Consider the following 20743-nt stretch of genomic DNA (forward strand, 5'->3'; position numbering starts at 1 on the left):
CACACTTAGATGCTCTTGGATCAAATTTAGTCCTATTGTGAGAGAGGGTGGAAGCATAACATAGACATCCAAAGACCCTCAAATGAGAGTAAGTTGGGACTTGACCAAAAAGAACCTTAAAAGGAGTTTTATGATTTAAAACTGAAGATGGAAGATGGAGTTCTATTGATTAAGTAAGTGACAGTAAGAATGCAATGCCCCCACAAATACAAAGGTAAGTTGGATTGAAATCTAAGTGCTCTTACAACATTCAAGAGATGTTGATGTTTCCTCTCAACTATTGCATTTTGTTGAGGGGTTTCAACTCAACTTAATTGGTGCAAGATGCCCTTTTGAGAAAAAAAATGTAGACATGATGAATTCAGTCCCATTATCTGTCTTAATGCATTTAACCTTTCTTGAAAATTGTGTTTCTACCATGATGCAGAATTGTTCCAAGATGGCTTGAGTTTGGGATTTATGTTTAAGGAGATAAACTCAAGTGCATCTTGAACAGTCATCTACAATTGTTAAAAAAATTTTGCAACCATCAATGGTACAAGTTGAAAAGGGTCCCCATAAGTCACAGTGAATCAAATCAAAGCAATGACTAGAGATATGAGAACTAGAAGTGAAAGGTAATCTCTTTTGCTTAGCTAAAGGACAGATTTCACAATCAACCATTTTATTAACATTGAAAAGTGGTACATCATTATGTTTTAATAATGCCAATTTAGCATTTGACAAATGTCCTAATCTGAAATGCCAAACATGTGACTGGACATGAACATTATTGATAGCATGAACATCATTTACAGAATGAAAAATAGTAGAATAATTTGATGAGGCTGAGATGCTTTCTTCCAGCAGATATAATCCTTTGTACTCCCTACCCAGACCAATTGTGCTCCAATGAGCCAAGTCCTGGATGAAGCAAAGAGTTCCAAAGAACATGAGACAACAAGAAATTGACTTAGCCAATTTACTGACAGAAAGAAGATTAAAAGTGAATGAAGGAACACACAAAACATTGTGAAGAACAAGTTTTGTTGAGATTTCAACAATTCCTATATGTGTGACTAAGGCTGACTCTCCATTTGGAAGATTAACAAAAGTATTCAAAATAGTAGTAATAGAACTAAAACAAGACACAGAATGCACAATGTGATATGTGGCTCCTGTATCAATTACCCAATCAGATCCATTGAAGGCAGTCCTATCAACTTTTCTAGCAAAAAAAATGGAATGCTGAAAAGAAGGATTAAAGAAATGATTGGAATGATTACCTGACATGAGTGCAGGATTGAAAATAGGATAGGTATTGACCTGTGACTATGAAGAAGATCCTACCAATCCGGAACCCTCACCAAAGACTCCTCCTACACCAGTAGCCACACAAGAAACGCTTGCATTTGCAGCATGATGTGTATCACCAGGAGCAATCCCTGTCCCAGTGGTTCCTGAGTTGAGAAATGCCAACAATTTCTCACATTGTGCTTTAGAAATGGGGCATTGATTTCCAGTAACCAAGGAACCATCTCCAGAGTTGAAAGATGCTTGATTTGCATTGGTTATTGGCTTGCCTTTAGGCTTGTAACCAGGCGGATAGCCATGCAATTTGTAGCATTTTTCAACAGTGTGCCCTGCCATATTACCGTGAGTACAGAAAGGCCTTTCCTTTCTCCCATTTCCTTTGAAGTTTCCCTTGGAATTGGCATACATTTCCATTGTATCAAACTGAGAAGAACCAGAATTTCCATGGCCAACATTCTTGTGAGATTCCTCTTGTAAAATCAGTGAATAGACTTTTCTCATTGAGGGAAAAGGATCCATCATAAGAATTTGACTTTGAACAATGTCAAAACTCTCATTTAGCCCCATCAGAAACTTCATCACATAAGCCTTATTATGAGAATTACTCAGAGTCTTCATAGCTCCACAAGAACACTCTGGCATTGGTTCATAATTTAGCAACTGATCCCATAATCGCTTGAATTTGGTATAAAACTCAGTCACCGACATCTAATTTTGGCGAATTTGAGAAATCTCAGTTTGTAAATTGTAGATCTTAGGTCCATTTCCCTGTGATAACACATTCTAAAGTTCAATCCACATCTCCCTTGCTGTTTCACAGTACATGATATTGCTTGAGACATCCACATGCATAGAATTTATCATCCATGAAAGCACCATAGTGTTGCAGCTCTCCCAATCTTCATACAGAGGTGAATCAAGATCTGGCTTTGTAACCTTTCCATTTACAAAACCAATCTTCTTCTTCGCAGTGAGGGCAAGTACCATGGCTCTTGACCAGGATTGATAATTTCTCATTCCTAACAGAGGTTGTGTAACAAGAATGTTTCCTAGATTCTCACTGGAATTTAAGAAATAGGGATTAGGAGTAACAGAGGCTGAAGTATTCAGTGAATTCGAGTTTGTGTGTGTGGATTGATTGTTTGCTTTAGTGGACGCCATTGCAGGACCTTGAAGCTCTGATACCATATAAAATATTGTGCTCACTCTAAATAGAAATTGAACCTTTATTGATGAAAGAGTGAAATGAAAACAATAAAGTACATACTAGCCCTGGCCCTATATTTATATACAGAGTACTAAAGTAACCAAAGAAAACTATTAAAAAACTAACTTCCTAAAAGAGGGGAAAGTGTGTTACAGTTACATTCCAACTCATGCACACGTGTCCAATCACCTTCTGAACATCCTTGCATACGTGGCATCATCTACTGCATTAAGTACAGCACTTGATCATAGTGAGGCATTACTTCAATCATAGCCATAGCAGCCGTTTGATCAATGTCTTTGTCACCTTGAAGTTGTGAGCTAATCTGATAGGCAAAATGGACTTCTCCTTGATGCAAGGAAGCATCCTGCTATGCTATTTTAACACTACGTTTCGTGCCATGGCGACGAAAATGAGAGAGATAAAGAAGAAGGATAGAGAAAAAGAAACTCTGCTAGGGATCATGATCTTGGGTATGTTTAATCTCTTGGAAGATTTGAGGTTCTTGGCCTTAACGTTAAAGGACCTACATACTGTTTATAATATATTGTAGGAATTGAAAGTATGAAGAAGAGCAGCTATATATATACATGTACAAGACATACGCTCCAACAAATCAATTACTATTAAAAGCAACCAATTTTTAAATTATAATTAATAGAAATGCTTCCGCCACAATGGGGATCAAGAATTTTCATGCCGTCCACAGAAGGAAGAATACAAGTAAAACACAAAAAGGAAAATAAATAAATAATGAGAGAGAGAGAGAGAGAAAGTTGACACCAATAACAAAACTGGTTGACAATTTGTACTCACGAAATGGTAGGTGTTTAGCAAAACAGCTTCATTTTGATGTAAAAAAATTAAAACTAGTTTAAAATTGCAATGGTTGTATTTTATCTAATTTGTCCAGAATCATATCAAAAATAATTTTAATTAGCTTGCAATTCATTAAAAAAAATGAAACTAATCTTTGGTGGGAATATGCATGTGAAAAAATTTAAAACTAGTTTCTAATTAATCTCATTTTAGCTAAGTGTTTTTAACGAAAAAATTTAAAAACTTAAAACAATTAGTTGGTTAAAAAAAATACACACACAACTATTTAGTTATGAGAATTTGTAAGGATATAAAAGAATTCTCACAACACAATACCTTTGTTTTGAGTTGTGATAGGACTCAATATAATTTATTTTACTTTATTTTAATCTAGAATAGATTGACATTTAGGTAGGTTGTTGTGAAAATATTATGAAATTTTATTGTGTACGTAAAAGAATAATTTAGTTTTATGTTGTCATTGATTGATCTGGTTTTGTGATTTTCCATGCACCCCAAACTCTTGATGTGGCAAAGGCAAATTGAATCTCTACAATAAAAATTTTGGTTGTTGATGATGCTGGAAATAATACCACCAGTGAGTCACACGTTCCTCGTCGATCGCAAATGGCACCTGCACAACGAAAAGGAATAACCTAGCGGGGGGTACCGGTGTGGTACCGGCCAAACACCCTCCGAAGGTCAAGTTAGACTTGTTCTCACTGCTCTAGAGTGCTAGAGAGGGTAAATTATGCGTACCTTGGTTTGTGAGGGCGCTTGGGTTTTTATAGTAGCGAGGGCTGCCCCTCTTTTCCTTGGAGTAGAAGTCTTTTCCTTATAGGAGTCTTCTTGGGCATATTTTACGGGATTCTTTCCATATAGGAGTCCTTAGGTTTCATGAAACGTGGGGAGCAAGTTATTTACTTGTACACGTAAACGTGCAGAACAATCATTCCGTAGACTGACGCCGTCAGTTTATGTTATCCCGTCAGTCTACGCTTATCCCATCAACTTTAGGACGTTCAGCCCTGTGTAGTTCTTTTACTTCACGTCACCGTCAGCCTTGGAGGAATGCTGACGGCAAAACCATCTCGTCAAGTCTGTTCCGTCACCTTTGTCAAGTCCGTCCCGTCACCATTGTCAGCATGATTTTATCCTCATCACTTGCCCCCTACTCCATACCTCCGTCAGATTCTGTACTGACGGGTTATGGAGTTTGTTTTCGAAAAGAGGCAAAAATATCGTTTGCGTGGATCTGCGCATTTAATGCCTTGGACAGGTGGCTTGTTCCCATTGGCTTCACTTCTGACGAGACGTCGCTTCGTCTTCCGCGCCATTTTTTCCATATATAAACAGCGCTTCCAGTCATTTTTCACTATTTCATCCTTGCTGATCTTGTGGAGAGACAGATCGTCGCTCACCTTTCGTCAACTTCACTTCCGTCAGTTTATCCGTTGCTGTCTCTAGAGCCGTCCAGAAGGCTTCCATACCGGTAAGTTTTCATCTTCTCTCCTTCCTTCCTTTTCTTTTTATTTTTGCCTCATTAGTGAGGCCGTCAGCCTAGGTACTTAGTTTGAACCCGTCACTTGTAGGTAGTCAGATGTCGAGTGACGCGTCTTGTGACAAGTCGTCAATCCGCGAAGGAGCGGGCTACGATGAGACCTTTGGTTCTGGAAACGAGTCAGACTTCTCCCTCCCGTCAGAGAGAGAGTCGTCAGCCCAATCTCCTGACGGCGATGAGAGTTTTGCTGAGGGAGATGAGGCTGAGGGAAAAGGGGATGAAAACGACGGGGGTGGAATGGATGTTGACGGAGAGGATAGTGACGGGGATGAGAGATCCAGTGAAGGAACTTCGGAGGGTACCGTAGATAACCGTCCCTTTATTCTTCCTGAGGATTGGGCCGTCAACAGATTTTTGCCTGGGATGAGTGGTAAAGTTTTTAGGGAGTTACAGGTTCGCTATCAAATCCCAGACCACATCCCCCTCCGTCTCCCTAGAGAGGGTGAGAGGTGTTACTCCGGGCGGACAGCGGACGTCGGCATGTATGACGCCATGTTTCCTGCGGGCCTGAGGTTACCGTTGACGGCTCTGCACCGTCAACTAGCTGACTTCCTTGGAATATCCGTCACCCAGGTTGCCCCAAACGCCTGAAGGACTTTTATAGGAGTTGAAATCCTATGAGGCAGCCTTAGTGGAGGGCACCGTCAGCTTACACTAGGAGAATTCTTTTATTGTTATAGGCCTCACCACATTGCCTCGTCTAAGGGGACTTATCATTTTAATGCTCGAGAGAAAGGGCTACGGTTAGTGTCAGATATGCCGGACTCAAATAGGAACTGGAAGAGTAGGTATTTTTTTGTTGAAGGGACGGACTGGGTCTGCCGTCAGGAGGAGTGGGCGACGATGCCCCGTGGTTATTTTGACAATACCTGGGCCTTTGTCAAGGATTCAGGTTAATCCCGTCACCCATGAGGCTCGTGCGTTTTTTGAGGCGACAGTACTAACACTTGTTATTTCTTTTTCAGCTTATACCCGTCCGCATATAACTGACGAGCAGGAGGAGTTCATCCAACGGATTCTAGAAATCCCTTTGGAAGACCGTAAGTGTAGGGATTTGATCACCCTTGACACCCTCCATTTGTACTGTGGGGGCCCAGATCCGTCAGCGGAAGCTCGTAGGTTGGAAGAGTTTGCGCAACGACGTGAGTAGACTTTTATTTTCCCGTCAATTTCATTATTTCCGTCACTTTTCCTAAAGTGTTTCTTTGTGTTGTAGAGATGGAATCCGCGAAGCAAAGGATACGGGCCGCCGCAGCTCGTCAGAAGGAAGAGAAGAAGGCCAAGGAAGCAGGGGGGGAAGCCTCTTCAACCCCCACGGCCGTCGCCAAAGTGGCAAAGAGGAAACCTGACGGGAGTGACGGCCGTCCATCAAAAAAGACTGCCGTCACTCCGTCAGACGAACCATTGAAGGAGAAGTCCCCTCCAACGTCTGGCCATGGCGCGGGAAAGGGGGTGATGACTTCCACTGGTCCCGTCAACGAGGGTCCGTGCCGTCTCCTAACCCACAAGGAATATGCCGTCGGGGAGGTTGAATCTCTGATAAAACCGACGGACATGGAGCCCTGTGATCAAGTGGGGACGGAGGATTTAGGGGCGTCGGCCCTCTTTGATCTCTCCAGGGTAGGTTTCTCACATTTTTTGTTTGAACATGCCGTATCTTGTTTTGGTGTACTTTTTATCTGACGGATACGCTCTTTTAGGCCTTGGTTCGTGTCAAAGCCCTTCATGACCATTGCGTGGCGAAGGAGGGGGTCGTCAGTCGAGTTCGCAGCCACAACAAGAACCTGTTGAATCAGCCGGCTCAGTACAAGGAAGCCGTCCGTATCCTTAACCAGGAGCTGCAGGAGGTTAAGGATAAACTGACGGCGGTCAGTGGCGAGAACGTCAAGCTCCAAGGAGAGGTGACGGCTCTGGAAGAGAAGTTACAGACGGCGGGGGCTGACGCGATTAGAGACTTCAAAACGTCGCAGTCTTTTATCGACTCATGTGGTCAGTATTACGGCACTGGGTTCGATGATTGCCTTCGACAGGTCGCGTCGGCCTTCCCGGAGTTGGACTTGTCTGGGATTACAATGGATGATGGAGACGACGTCTCTTTTCAGCCTGAACCTACTCCGGAGCATGACGGCAGTGTAGTCCTGGCTCAGCCTGCTGCTAATCCTACAGCTTCTGATTCTCCAGCCGTTATCGTGGATGTCGAAGACCATCATGCTGACGGCAACCCTGCTGACGTTCCTGCTGCTTAATTATAGCTATGTATTAGACAGTTTGTTTTCTTTTTTCAAATTTTTGGAGAATAGTTGTAATCTTCAGACGGTTTTTTGGAGAACAGTTGTAATTTTTAAACAGTTGTAGTTTTAAACAGTTGTAATGTTTAAGTGCCTTTGTCGTTTATGTACGTATTTCATTTCCGTCGCTTTTATCTCTTTATTTCAGGCGAAATTGTTGGAAATTCTCGTCTGCTTGGAATATGTCAGCTCTTTAAACTGTTGAAAACCCCGTCAGTTTTATGACCGTCGGTTTACAGCTTTTGGTTGGTCGCACCTTTCTTAAAGCCGTCAACCTCTTCTGACCGTTAGCCTTTTTTTTACCGTTAGCCTTTTTTGACCGTTAGCCTTTTTTGACCGTCGGTTTACAAGTGTTGTCTTTTGACTTCTTTGTCAGTCCATCAGTTTTGAGGATCTTGTCCCTATGATGGTTACTCCATCTTGTTGTATCGTTAGCCCTTTAGCTTTTAGCCTTTTCGGGCCGTCAGCTTCTTGGCCTTGGCCTTGGATGTCTTTTGACATCGTTTTAGCCCGTCAGTTTTTTTGGCGTTGATGTCTTTTGACATTTTTGTCGATCCGTCGGTTTTGAGGATCTTGTCCCTATGATGGTTATTCCATCTTATTGGACCGTCAGCCCTTTAGCTTTTAGCCTTTTCGGGCCGTCAGCTTCTTGGCCTTGGCCTTGGATGTCTTTTGACATCGTTTTAGCCCGTCAGTTTTTTAGGCGTTGATGTCTTTTGACATCTTTGTCGATCCGTCGGTTTTGAGGATCTTGTCCCTATGATGGTTATTCCATCTTATTGGACCGTCAGCCCTTTAGCTTTTAGCCTTTTTGGGCCATTAGCTTTTAGGACCTTGTGTTGTGGACTTAGTCGTCCTAGAATATGAAATTAGTGAACCATAGAAAGAATAAATCCTCCAGCAATTTCTGAATAAACTCCTCTTATTGGCATGGATTTAAATAAAGGTAATTAAAACCGAATCCTGCCCTTCGGGCTAAAAAGTATTGGTTGCAAGAAAAGAAAAAACTGAAGTAAATGATAAATCCGAGTAAAACTAAAGTTTGTTGGAATAACAAAAATAGGTCGGTCTTCAGGCTGCCGCTCCTATTGGTAATACTTCCGTAGGTGTTCGGCGTTCCATGGGTGTGGTAGCTTCTGTCCTTCCAATGTCTCTAGGTGGTAAGTACCTTTTCTCTGCCACGATGTAACTCGGTAAGGTCCCTCCCAGTTGGGGCCGAGTTTCCCTTGAGTAGGGTCCCTAGCGGCACCCATGACCTTTCTAAGAACAAGGTCTCCAACTTGGAAGTCTCTATGTCGGACTCGAGAGTTGTAGTGTTTGGCCATGCGGTCCTGGTACCTGGCGAGCCTTTGTTCTGCTGCTGCTCTGATCTCGTCCACCAGGTCGAGCTGTAGTCGCATAGCCTCGTCGTTTTTGTTCTCATCATGGTTGTGCACCCTGTAGCTTGTGAGTCCAACTTCGGCTGGGATAACTGCTTCGCCACCGTACGTCAGTCGGAACGGTGTCTCTCCTGTGGGCGTCCTTGCCGTCGTCCTGTATGCCCATAGTATACTTGGCAATTCTTCGGGCCATATACCCTTTGCCCCCTCGAGCCGAGTCTTGATGATCTTGAGCAAGGATCGGTTCGTGACTTCGACCTGTCCATTAGCTTGGGGGTGGGCCGGGGAGGAGTAGTGGTTTTTTATCCCCAACTGCGAGCAAAAATCCCGAAAGGGGTCGTTGTCGAATTGTCTCCCGTTGTCCGAGACAAAGACTCTAGGAATGCCAAACCTGCATATGATACATCTCCAGACAAAGCTCCGCACGTTCTTTTCTGTAATCGTTGCCAAAGCTTCAGCTTCCACCCACTTCGTGAAATAGTCGATACCTACTACCAGGAATTTCAGCTGTCGTACGGCTGTAGGGAATGGTCCCATAATATCTAATCCCCACTGTGCGAACGGCCATGGGGCTGTCATTGGGGTCAGCTCTTCGGTTGGTTGTCTAATAATATTACTGAACCTTTGGCATTTGTCGCAGGCCCTGACATAGGCTTCGGCGTCCTTCTGCATGGTGGGCCAATAATACCCTGCTCGTACAAGCTTGTGTACCAACGATCTGGACCCTGAGTGGTTTCTGCAGATTCCTTCATGTACTTCCCTCATGACGTAGTTTGCCTCTTCCGTACCCAAGCACCTCAGATACGGTCGGGAGAAACCTCTCTTGTACAGGACATCTTTTATCAGGACGAACCTCGCCGCCTGGACTTTAAGTTTCCTTGCGGCTTCCTTCTCGCCTGGTAAGACCCCGTTTTTTAAGTACGAAACTAACGGTGCTGCCCAGCTGCTGTCGGAGCATATTTCCTGCGTGTTGCTGAGATCTATTAGCGGGGAAAGCTGTACAAAAGAGAGTACATTACCAGGGATGACCATTTTCTCAGCTGAAGCGGCCTTCGCGAGGCGGTCGGCTCTCTCGTTCTCTTCTCTGGGAATCTGGACGACTTTGGCTTCTAGGTCTCCCACCCTTGTCTTTACTTCGTCAAGGTACCTTTTCATCTTTTCGCCCTTGCAATCGTAGTCTCCATTTATTTGGTTAGTGATGACCTGTGAGTCGTAGTAGATGACTACCCTCGTGGCTCCTGTTGCTTTGGCAAGGTCAAGCCCTGCTATCAGAGCCTCATACTCCGATTCATTGTTGGTGGCAGGGAAGTCGAGACGGACCATACATTCGATGGTGTCTCCTTCGGGCGATAGTAGCACGATGCTGGCCCCTGCGGCTTGCCTGTTGGACGATCCGTCCGTATATATGCTCCATTGAGGGGACTCTGCTGCCCCCTTGTCTTCCTCATGAGTGAACTCAGCTATGAAGTCGGCGACGATCTGTCCCTTGATGGCGGGTCGCGGGCGATACTGAATGTCAAATTCGCTCAGCTCTATGGCCCACAGCGCCAATCATCCCGCGGCCTCAGGGCTGCTCATCGCCCGTCGTAAGGGCTTGTTAGTTAGGACGTTTACAGTATGAGCTTGGAAGTATGGTTTGAGCTTACGGGCTGCCGTAACTAATGTGAAGGCAAGTTTCTCCATGGGCAGGTATCTTTCTTCGGCACCGTGAAGCGCTCGACTTGCGTAGTACACGGGTTTTTGCACCTTCTCTTCTTCTCTGACCAGGGCCGCGCTAACGGCTGCGGGGGAGACGGCTAGATAGAGGAAAAGTTCTTCCCCTGGCTGTGACGGGATTAGCAATGGCGGGGAGGAGAGGTAAGCCTTCAATTCTTCGAATGCTTGTTGACATTCGTCAGTCCACTCGAAGGATTTCTTCAATGTTCGGAAGAAGGGCAAGCACTTGTCCGTCACTCTTGACACGAACCTATTCAGCGCCGCTATCTTTCCATTGAGGCTTTGCACCTCCTTCACATTTCTCGGTGGTGTCATATCCATAATGGCCCGGATCTTGTCCGGGTTTGCCTCGATTCCCTTTTGAGACACCATGAATCCCAAGAATTTTCCTGCCGTTACTCCAAAGGCACATTTCCCCGGATTGAGCTTCATGTTGTAGGAGCGAAGGGTGTCGAATGTTTCTTTGAGATCTCCTAGATGATCTTCCTCCCTTCGGCTTTTGACTAGCATGTCGTCTACGTAGACCTGGACATTCCTCCCAATCTGTTGCGCGAACATTTTGTTCATGAGCCTTTGGTACGTTGCGCCCGCGTTCTTCAGGCCGAAGGGCATGACCTTGTAGCAGAATAGGCCTTGGCTGGTCACGAACGACGTTTTTTCCTGGTCGGCTTCGTGCATCCAGATTTGGTTGTATCCCGAGAATGCGTCCATGAAGCTCAGCAACTGGTGTCGGGCCGTAGAGTCTACTAGGACATCAACCCTGGGGAGGGGGTAGCTATCCTTGGGGCAGGCCTTGTTAAGGTCAGTGAAGTCCACACACATCTGCCATTTCCCGCTCGCTTTCTTCACCATTACTACATTTGCTAACCAGTCGGGATAGTACACTTCCCTAATGAAGCTCGCTTCCCGTAGCTTTCTGACTTCCTCTGCTATGGCTCGGTCTCGCTCGGGGGCAAACACCCTTTTCTTTTTTCTGACGGGTAAAAAGGCGGGCGACACATTCAACTTGTGCTCCATGACTGAAGGATCTATTCCTGGCATATCTTCATGACCCCATGCGAATACGTCTCGATTGCGTCTAAGGAAGGTTATGAGCTCCTGACGGACGGTGGGGTTAGCAAGTGTTCCGATTTTGGTTGTTCGGCCAGAATCGGAGCTGTCAAGGGGTATCTCTTCTAACTTCTCAACCGGCTCCGTTACCGTCCGGTGCTCTTCTATATTTAAAGCCTGAACCTGATCCTCCATTTCCATCATGGCTATGTAGCATTCGCGCGCGGCCATCTGACTCCCGCGCAGCTCCCCTACGCCGTAGTCAGTTGGGAACTTTATCATCAGGTGGTAGGTGGAGGTTACTGCCTTCCATGAGTTGAGTGTGGGTCGCCCGAGGATAGCGTTGTAGGCTGATGAGCAATCAACAACCAAGAATGTCACGTCCCTGGCTATCTGTTGGGGGTAATCACCCACAATTACGGGTAAGGTGACCGCGCCCAGTGGCAATACTCGGCTCCCGCCGAAGCCAACAAGCGGGGCATTTGTTGGGATCAGTCGCCCCCTGTCGATCCTCATTTGCTGGAACGCGGTGTAGTATAAGATATCTGCTGAACTGCCATTGTCGACCAGCACCCAGTGCATATTGTAATCTCCTACACGTAAGCTGATGACGAGTGCGTCGTCATGTGGATGGTGAAGGCGTCGTGCGTCTTCTTCCGAGAATCCGATTACGGGACCTCCTCTTCGTGTTATCTTCGGCACGGTTCCCGTCAGTTGAACATTTTGTATCATCCGAAGATAGGTCTTGCGAGCCTTCTTGGATGACCCGGCGGCGGTCATCCCTCCTACGATCATCCTTATATCCCCGATTGGGGGCCTTGGTCGCTCATTATCCCGTCGGGGGTGTTGGTCTTGCGCGGGGGGATCCGCTCTCTCCTTGCTAACGAATCTCTGCAGCTTTCCTTGTCTGATAAGGGCTTCAATCTGCTGCTTGAGGTCATAGCAATCAGCTGTGTCGTGGCCGTGGTCGCGGTGGAATCGGCAGTACTTATCTCGGGAACGTTTGCTGGGGTCACTCTTCAGCTTTCCTGGGAATGTCAGCGATTCCTCGTCCTTGATCTGCATAAGGACTTGATCTATTGGGGCTGTTAGCGGAGTGAAGCTCGTGAACCTTCCCCCCAGGGGCTTAGGGTGTCTTTCGTCCCTTCGGTCCGCGACTCTTGCCTTCTTTCGGCTTTGGTCCTGCCGACTGTCTTCCTGCCGTTCTCTTTTCCTAGGCCTCTCTTCCCGAGCTAACAGTGCATCTTCAGCGTTCATATACTTTGTGGCGCGATAAAGTACTTCTGACATGGTCTTTGGGTCGTTTTTGTATATGGAAAACAAAAACTTGCCCTTCTTCAAGCCATTTGTAAATGCCGCGACAAGTATCTTGTCGTCAGCTTCGTCGATCGAGAGTGCCTCTTTGTTGAAGCGGGAGATGTAGGCTCTTAGAGTTTCGTCTTCTCGCTGCTTCATACTCATCAAGCAAGCCGTAGACTTCTTGTACCGATGGCCTCCAATAAAGTGTGCGGTAAACTGAGCGCTGAGTTCTTTGAAGGTGCTGATGGAGTTTGGTGCCAGTCGACTGAACCAAATTCTTGCTGCGCCCTTCAACGTTGTAGGGAAGGCCCTACACATGATGGCGTCCGCTACTCCTTAAAGGTGCATTAGGGTTTTGAAGGTCTCCAGGTGGTCCAGTGGGTCCTTGACCCCATCATAACTGTCTATCTGCGGCATGCGGAACTTACTTGGTAAGGGGTAGGAGTTGACGGCGGCGGTGAACGGCGAGTCAGTTCGGTTGACAAGGTCGTCAAGGTCGCTTGATACTAGTCCCTTGAGAGCATTCATCATAACCTCCATTTGTTCCTTCATGGCTTGCATCTCCGCGAGAACGAGTGGCGGAGTGGTTTCTGCGAGTGAGGGGATGCTCGTGTTCTGTCGCTCAGGTTTGCTCGGGGCGTTGCTGGCCTGGGGTCCTTCCTGGTTTCTCCTGTCGGCGCTGGTTCCTTCTTGCTCTGCTCCTTGGTTGTTGGGAGCTGCATTCTTCTGCCTCAGTTGCTCTTCTAGGTCGTGGTTTTGTTTTGTGAGGCGCTCCACGGCGGCGGCGAGCGTCCTCACCTGTCTTTCAAGCGCAGTTGTAGGAGTTTCTTCTTCTTGAACGTCGTTGGTGGTCGCCATTGAGCGAGTGAGTACCATGTAACTCTTTTGTCTTGGAAGCGAGAACGTGTTAAAGCGTTTCCCACAGACGGCGCCAATTGATGATGCTGGAAATAATACCACCAGTGAGTCACACGTTCCTCGTCGATCGCAAATGGCACCTGCACAACGAAAAGGAATAACCTAGCGGGGGGTACCGGTGTGGTACCGGCCAAACACCCTCCGAAGGTCAAGTTAGACTTGTTCTCACTGCTCTAGAGTGCTAGAGAGGGTAAATTATGCGTACCTTGGTTTGTGAGGGCGCTTGGGTTTTTATAGTAGCGAGGGCTGCCCCTCTTTTCCTTGGAGTAGAAGTCTTTTCCTTATAGGAGTCTTTTTGGGCATATTTTACGGGATTCTTTCCATATAGGAGTCCTTAGGTTTCATGAAACGTGGGGAGCAAGTTATTTACTTGTACACGTAAACGTGCAGAACAATCATTCCGTAGACTGACGCCGTCAGTTTATGTTATCCCGTCAGTCTACGCTTATCCCGTCAACTTTAGGACGTTCAGCCCTGTGTAGTTCTTTTACTTCACGTCACCGTCAGCCTTGGAGGAATGCTGACGGCAAAACCATCTCGTCAAGTCTGTTCCGTCACCTTTGTCAAGTCCGTCCCGTCACCATTGTCAGCATGATTTTATCCTCATCAGTTGTCAAAGGCAAATAGGAACTAGAACAAAACTTTCCTATTTGGAGAGGAGACTTGGTAAACTTTTAAGAAATTTCTATCTGGAAATTGGGTAAACTTTTAGAAATTGTTTTTTTTTTCTTTTAATATTTTGTTAATTTCTTGAGTATTGTTTGCAAGTATTGGAGATTGCAAGCAAAACTGATAGGCCAAAAATGAATTGACCCCTTGTGATGAATTAATTGATTAATTAGCCAAGTTTATTAATTAATCAAATTAACATGCAAATGTGTGGTAGCACAAACAAATCACCAATTAAATTAAGTGCAGTGGAAAATAAATTGACACGGTGATTTGTTTACGAATGGGGAAAACCTACATGGCAAAAACCCCATTAAGTGATTTTAAAGTCACCACTCTTGAAAATCTACTATTATCACAAAAAGCGGTTACAAGTAAAGGAATCACAGTACCTAATACCAACCTACAGTTGAACCCTTACCCCAATACCCAATTGAACTTGATCTGTAGTGCCAATCTCTCATTATAATGCACGGCTCCCAGTACGTGACTAACCTATTGCACGGATCACAATATGCGACTTCAATCACCAACTAGAGAAGGTTGTTGACTGCAAAATTCTTCAGTTCATCACCCGATGAAAATCGAGAAGATGCTTGGTCACAAAACCCTATGGTGCACAAACACAACAACTTCTACACAAGAAAGATGAACTATGGCAAATTCTGTCTCTAGTCACAATTTTCTTGAACAAACTTTGCTCAACATTTGTACAACTTGTGTCCACTTTTTACAGCCCTTAAAATAATCCTTTTATATGTCTAGGGTTGTGAGAAAAGAAAGCCCAAACACATAATCATGAATTGGAGTCAAAACAGAACTGAAATTTTGTTTTTCATAAATCTCGACAGATGGCTATCTGTTGAGCTGCTGTCGAACCACGGGGCTGGAATAACTCTTCAACCTCGATAGATGCTAGCTGTTGAGCTTTAATGACAGGCACTTTCTCAGCTTGAATCTTGGACAGACTTGCATGTTTTTAACATTTGATCTTGAAACAAGGTTTCTTGAAGTATTAAACATATCCTAAATCTACCCAAATACAAGTAGAGTGCGTTTTGTCAGAGGATTAGCCAATTACATAAAATAGTGACATATGTTCCTAACAAGTAAATCACATATGTCCTAACAAAAACAAAAATTGATTGCAGCAGGTCTTGGTGCAGATGACTTCACATGCAAGAACACATGATCTCCAATATGCTCCGGAGATGCACCTTAATATAGAATCCTAGCCTCACAAATGTCCTAGTAACTTCCCCAATGAGCATTGTGTTCTCCTACGGTCTCTGTGTCACTACATTCTCAATGACAGCTCTAGAATATGTTTAAATATCACTTTGAAACCCTAGTTTACAAATTCTAAAACTTACAAGTCATTATGGAAGACTGTTTTATATTTTTAAAGGAAAAAAAATTGTGACAAAAAATAGGTGGTAGATACATATAAAAAGTTAAAAAAAAAAAAAAAAATTTAAAAAGACACCAATGGTACACCACACACTCCACACCTATTTGTGCTCTCTCTTCGTGATAATAGTATATGCAAATCTCTAAGATCTATTGTTTTCAATTTATTTACAACAATATTATTAAAAAAAATTTAATCTTAAAAACACTACTTAGCTATTTTCAACAATGAAATTCAAAAAATAGATTTCTGAAATCTGTATTTAGAAAACATCAACAACATAATATATATAAACCCACTATTTTTGGTTTTGAAAAAAAAAAAAAGTATTATAACTACTAAACAGGCCCTTAGAGCATCTACAATTGTGGTGCTAAAAAGTTAAAAAGGCTATTTTTAACACCATTATATACAAAAAAAAAAGTGGTATAGGTAAATTTTTTACCAACATTGCTACAGTGCACAGCTATATTTGGCTGTGCACTGCAGCGGAAAGCTAAAAAAAAATTTAAAAAAAATTATGTTTTTATTCTCCCTCCGTTTAAAATATTATTTGTTTGTTCCTTTTTTTTCAATTTCTTTTATCCAAGCCGGTCTGTCTCAAATCTCTCAAACACTCCCCTCTCAAACTCTCATTGGCTGGCCCGTTTTGTAATTTTACACTATCATTGACCTTTTTAGCCATCCTCAAATAGCTACTGCCCAGTTGGGGTTTAATCCATAACCATAAGCGTGGTCTGATCTGAGAGTGCTGGGTTTTTTTTTTTTATTGGATTTGAGTGAGACTTCCTGTCAGGTAAGTCTTTTCCTTTTTGAGGGAGCCTTTATCTTTTCATTTTAGGTCTAAACTTTTTGTGCTGTGAATTTGAGATTGATGTTTGGCATAGTTTTTTTTTTTTTTTGGTGGTCTAGAGAAAGTCAAATATTTTAGTCATATCTAAAAAAACAAGCTTTCTTAAAATAGCATATGCTAGATATCTACCTAGGAAGATTTTTAATTTGTTGGATTGATGAACTTATAATAATTCAAAGTTCTTTTTTTTTTTTTTTTTTTTAAATAGGGGAATATTAACTGGATATTTGCCTGAATTCTTGAGTTGATAAGGTCACTAATTATTCGTATCTGTCACTGAGTCATTGTGGACTAACATATATAAATCTGCTTTAGTAGCATGGTTATTTGCATCATCAAAAATTGGGAAGTTGTCACATATGTTAAATCTATGTTTCTGGAAAATAACCCATGTTGTGTTTTGATCCGAGTCCATGTTTAGTATCTGGATTCTATCAATTTGGCATCTTCACTTATTTAGGGTGTCAATTTGCAAAAAGCCTTATAGCTCAACTACTATCCAGAGTTCAAATCCCCCAATCATCGAACTATCAAAACTTATTTAGCTTCTCAATTTAATGACTTGTGGTTGAATCAAATGAAATGGCTGCAACATGGGTCAGATTTTTATTGTACTACTACATATAGAAGGATCTGAGGGTTTTGGCTTTACAAGCTGCAGAGTATGGAATCTTATTGAGTTGTAGAAACTGCTGGTTATGTACATTCACAGAGCTACACTTGTACAACATCACCTGGTTTGACTGGTAACTTTCACAAATTAGTGCTGAAAAAACATGGTAGTTTTTACTTTTTAGAAAGTTTCGGGTTAGGTAGACGCAAAATAGAGTAGAAAGTTCCACATAATTATAATCCTTTTAAAACCCTCTATGATCAACAAATACCAAGCTATAAATGTCTTCTGATTTCATATGTAGACAATTAAACCAATGCAAAATTATTTTTTATATTAATACCAGTTAAGATGTACAGGATGATCTTATGTAATACGCCTATAAATTTGCTCCCCATGTAATCAATATAATACTGCAGCTATTATAATTTGCTTGAGAACACCAATAGTGACATCTTAAAAACGTAAATAAAATTTTGGGATTGCAGTCATTTTACCAAAAAGTGAACTTTCTCAAGCCATGAGAATGTAGTGATTTTGTGGGAATTTAGACACTCATAAGCATTTGCCCAATGGAATGCTTATGAATCCTCATGTTGAAGGGTATCGTGAAGCAAATGTCACATTGGAAATGTATTTGCCAACTGAAATGCACCATTTGGCTCCCTTAAGATCTATAAAGCCCTTGAAGTTTGAAATCCATCTTTGAAATGTCGGCTGTTATACAAAAGGGAAATCCTTTAGAATTGGAAAAATTTTACTTTCAGTCAAAGGAAATCCAAATTGCTGCATACCATCAATCATAATGATGCTTAATTTCTATTGATGCCAGCATTTTTTATTATGGACTTCTAGCTTCCATGTTAGGTAACATTGAAGCAAACACAATGTAGCAATTATTCATAGGACAATGCTATGCCCTTTTAATTAACTTTCTATTATTAATGATATCAGCATCTGAAATATTATGAAATACTTAGTGTCATATATGTTCTACTCTCCTTTTTCTCTAATTTTCTTCTTTTCTGCTTTCTCAAAATTTTCAGCCTAGGCAATTATAACTCCTCCAAATCTGCTTATTGAACCATTACAGACTGTATCAATCCATGTAATGAATATTAAGAAGCTATGCTTACTATTCTATTTCTAATGTTAGAAAAAAAGTAGTCAATAAGACATCAAAACCAATCCTATCAGAAATTCTGCACCATGGAATATTTCTGAACATAAACTGATTCCATTTTCAAGAAATCTGTAATTAAATTGTGTTCCGTATTGACAGGTACTAAACAGTCATCTTTCTGTAACACCTCTGAAACACTAGAATCATTGGGAATGGATTCTGAGACAGTAGTGCATAATGGCGGGTGCCACTGCAGGAAAGTCAGATGGCGTGTCCAAGCTCCCACTAGCATTGTAGCTTGGGATTGCAACTGTTCTGACTGTTTCATGAGGGCTAACACTCACTTCATTGTCCCTGCTGAAAGGTTTGAGCTTCTGGGAGATTCCGAACAGTTCCTTACGACCTACACCTTTGGCACTCATACAGCAAAACACACATTTTGTAAAGTTTGTGGCATAACCTCATTTTATTTTCCACGTTCAAACCCAGATGGAGTTGCAATTACATTCAGGTGTGTTGATCCTGGAACACTAACCCATGTTGAGATTAAGAATATTGATGGGAGAAATTGGGAAAGCTCAGTTGCTAAGGCTGACATAGCTTCACTATCAAAGGGGCAAAATTCTGCCAACTGAAGGGCCAAAATGTATTTAAAGTCAGGTAAATTACAAACACAAGCTACCAATATCAACAATGAGCATAAATGGGAAGTTGATGACATTTGTTAGTTTCAGAACGCTTATGGAGATAATGATTGGGGATTTATGTTTTTGGACTCTTCATGGATTATACTGCACCTCTTATGCTAGGGGTAGTAGGGGTGCTATTTTGCAAATTTGTTTTATTTATGGTGTTGATAGCAGGTTTTCAATATTTCGGGTGCGAAGTACAAAATACAAATACCACCATAGTTAAGGGTCGTTATCTACAATTAACTTGTTATAAGTTAGATATTGAGACTTTAAAAACCCTTTTGATGGTAACTCCTTGAATCTTTTCAGGGAGCCATATATCACATACAATTCCTGCATTGTGGCTTAATTGGACCAACAAAATTCACCACATCAAACAAAAATCCAATTCAACTCCAAGTCAGCCGATTCATTGACAGAGCTTCTCACACCTCTTTCCAGTGGTAACCTTCTCACTCCGATGACATCAACCACCCCATTTCCTCTGCCACTACCACCACCACCACCACCACCACTGTTGTTAACTATTCTCGTGCCAATGACCCCTTATCTCCATCCTTCTCTTAAATCAATATAAATTGAAAATAACTTTATTCAATGAGGTGAACCCATTTAATTGTGATGAAAGGCCAGAGGGTTTATTTTTAATAAGTTGTTACTATGTATTTATCATACAAATTAGGAAACGTATAGGGTTGGAGAAAACAAATGGCTAACAAACATATGAGATATCTTATGATGGTGACGATGGAGTTCATCATGTTTGAAGTGTGCGCTAATGATCTTATGCCCCCTTATCTCCATCCTTCTGCACTTCCCGTCGGCTTTCGTTATCCCTCTCACTTTTATAATCTTCATGGCCCGTTATACAATTGAGTTAGAAGTGAACTTTAAGGTTGTAAAGTGGAAAATGAGCTTGCAAGCACTGATTATAGGAAGTGTACTATTACGAATTTTGTCAAGAGAGTCTCTACAAACCGGGCTGATGGTTAAATTTATCACATTTCTATAGGTTGCCTAAAATCTTGCTTCAAATAAGCGAGAGGTGCCATAACCACCATATGACAGCCTGCTTACTTGAATGTCATGTAGAAAGAATCAAGAATCTTTGAGGTGTCATCTATACGTGGATTGGATGAACTATCAGGTTTGGTAAGAGGTTCCTAACTGCTTATCTTTGTTTTCATGGACACGACTGCACACACTTATGAGCAAAATATTGTTACGTGACTCATGCTTATAAATTCTTTAATATATACTAGCCTCTTAGCATGCTCGTGCTCAGAGGCTCTTTTATTTTTTGAATAAGGAGTACTCATCACACCTCTAGGATTTTTTTTGTGATTGAAAAATGTAGTAATTCCAAATTATAATAAATGCTCTAAATTAACCCTTATCCAAAAAATAGAAGAGCATCTGAGCATGCACTCAGAGGCTAGTAAAATTTAATAATTTGCATTCATTATAATTTGGGATTATTATATTTTCCAATCACAAAAAGATCTAGGGTTGTGATGAAAAAATTATTTCACCCACAAATGCATAATACTCATCACACTCATAGATTTTTTTTTTTTTTTTTTTGTGATTAGAAAATATAATAAAAAGGGAATAATATAAAAATTAAAAAATCAAGAATATAATAGTATCTGCCATTCAGTTAGTAAAATGTAAACAAAATGATTTTGAAAATTTCTTTGTGCCCTCTACCAAGTCCACAATCAAAAGGTATTTTCTCAATAAGACAAATAAATGGTAAAACAAAAGTCAACTACTTACAATACATAATATGATAGGGGACACGGGTATCAATGTCTTGCATTGCACCAATCAAAAAGGGTATTATTTCCCT

The 20743-nt window shown here is 42.2% G+C and overlaps 1 protein-coding gene and 1 pseudogene across 3 annotated transcripts; one reads left to right on the forward strand and one right to left on the reverse strand.

Annotated features, from left to right (window-relative positions):
• LOC126700883 (glutamate receptor 2.8-like) overlaps positions 1 to 20743 on the reverse strand; it is a 35857-nt pseudogene that overhangs the window by 10225 nt on the left and 4889 nt on the right.
• LOC126714100 (uncharacterized) lies at positions 16191 to 19047 on the forward strand. 3 transcript variants are annotated; one of them, XM_050414101.1, is made up of 3 exons: positions 16191 to 16406; positions 17125 to 17209; positions 18359 to 19047. In XM_050414101.1, exon 3 carries the CDS (start codon positions 18412 to 18414, stop codon positions 18832 to 18834), a length of 423 nt encoding a protein of 140 aa, XP_050270058.1. In that variant the 5' UTR covers positions 16191 to 16406; positions 17125 to 17209; positions 18359 to 18411; the 3' UTR covers positions 18835 to 19047. The 3 variants fall into 3 exon arrangements, with proteins under 3 accessions (XP_050270058.1, XP_050270056.1, XP_050270057.1); XM_050414099.1 differs by lacking the exon at positions 17125 to 17209; XM_050414100.1 differs by lacking the exon at positions 16191 to 16406 and having other exon boundaries at positions 16691 to 17209.

The sequence above is a fragment of the Quercus robur genome, chromosome 2 (assembly GCF_932294415.1).
Source record: "Quercus robur chromosome 2, dhQueRobu3.1, whole genome shotgun sequence".
In the NCBI taxonomy this organism is placed as follows: Eukaryota; Viridiplantae; Streptophyta; class Magnoliopsida; order Fagales; family Fagaceae; genus Quercus; species Quercus robur.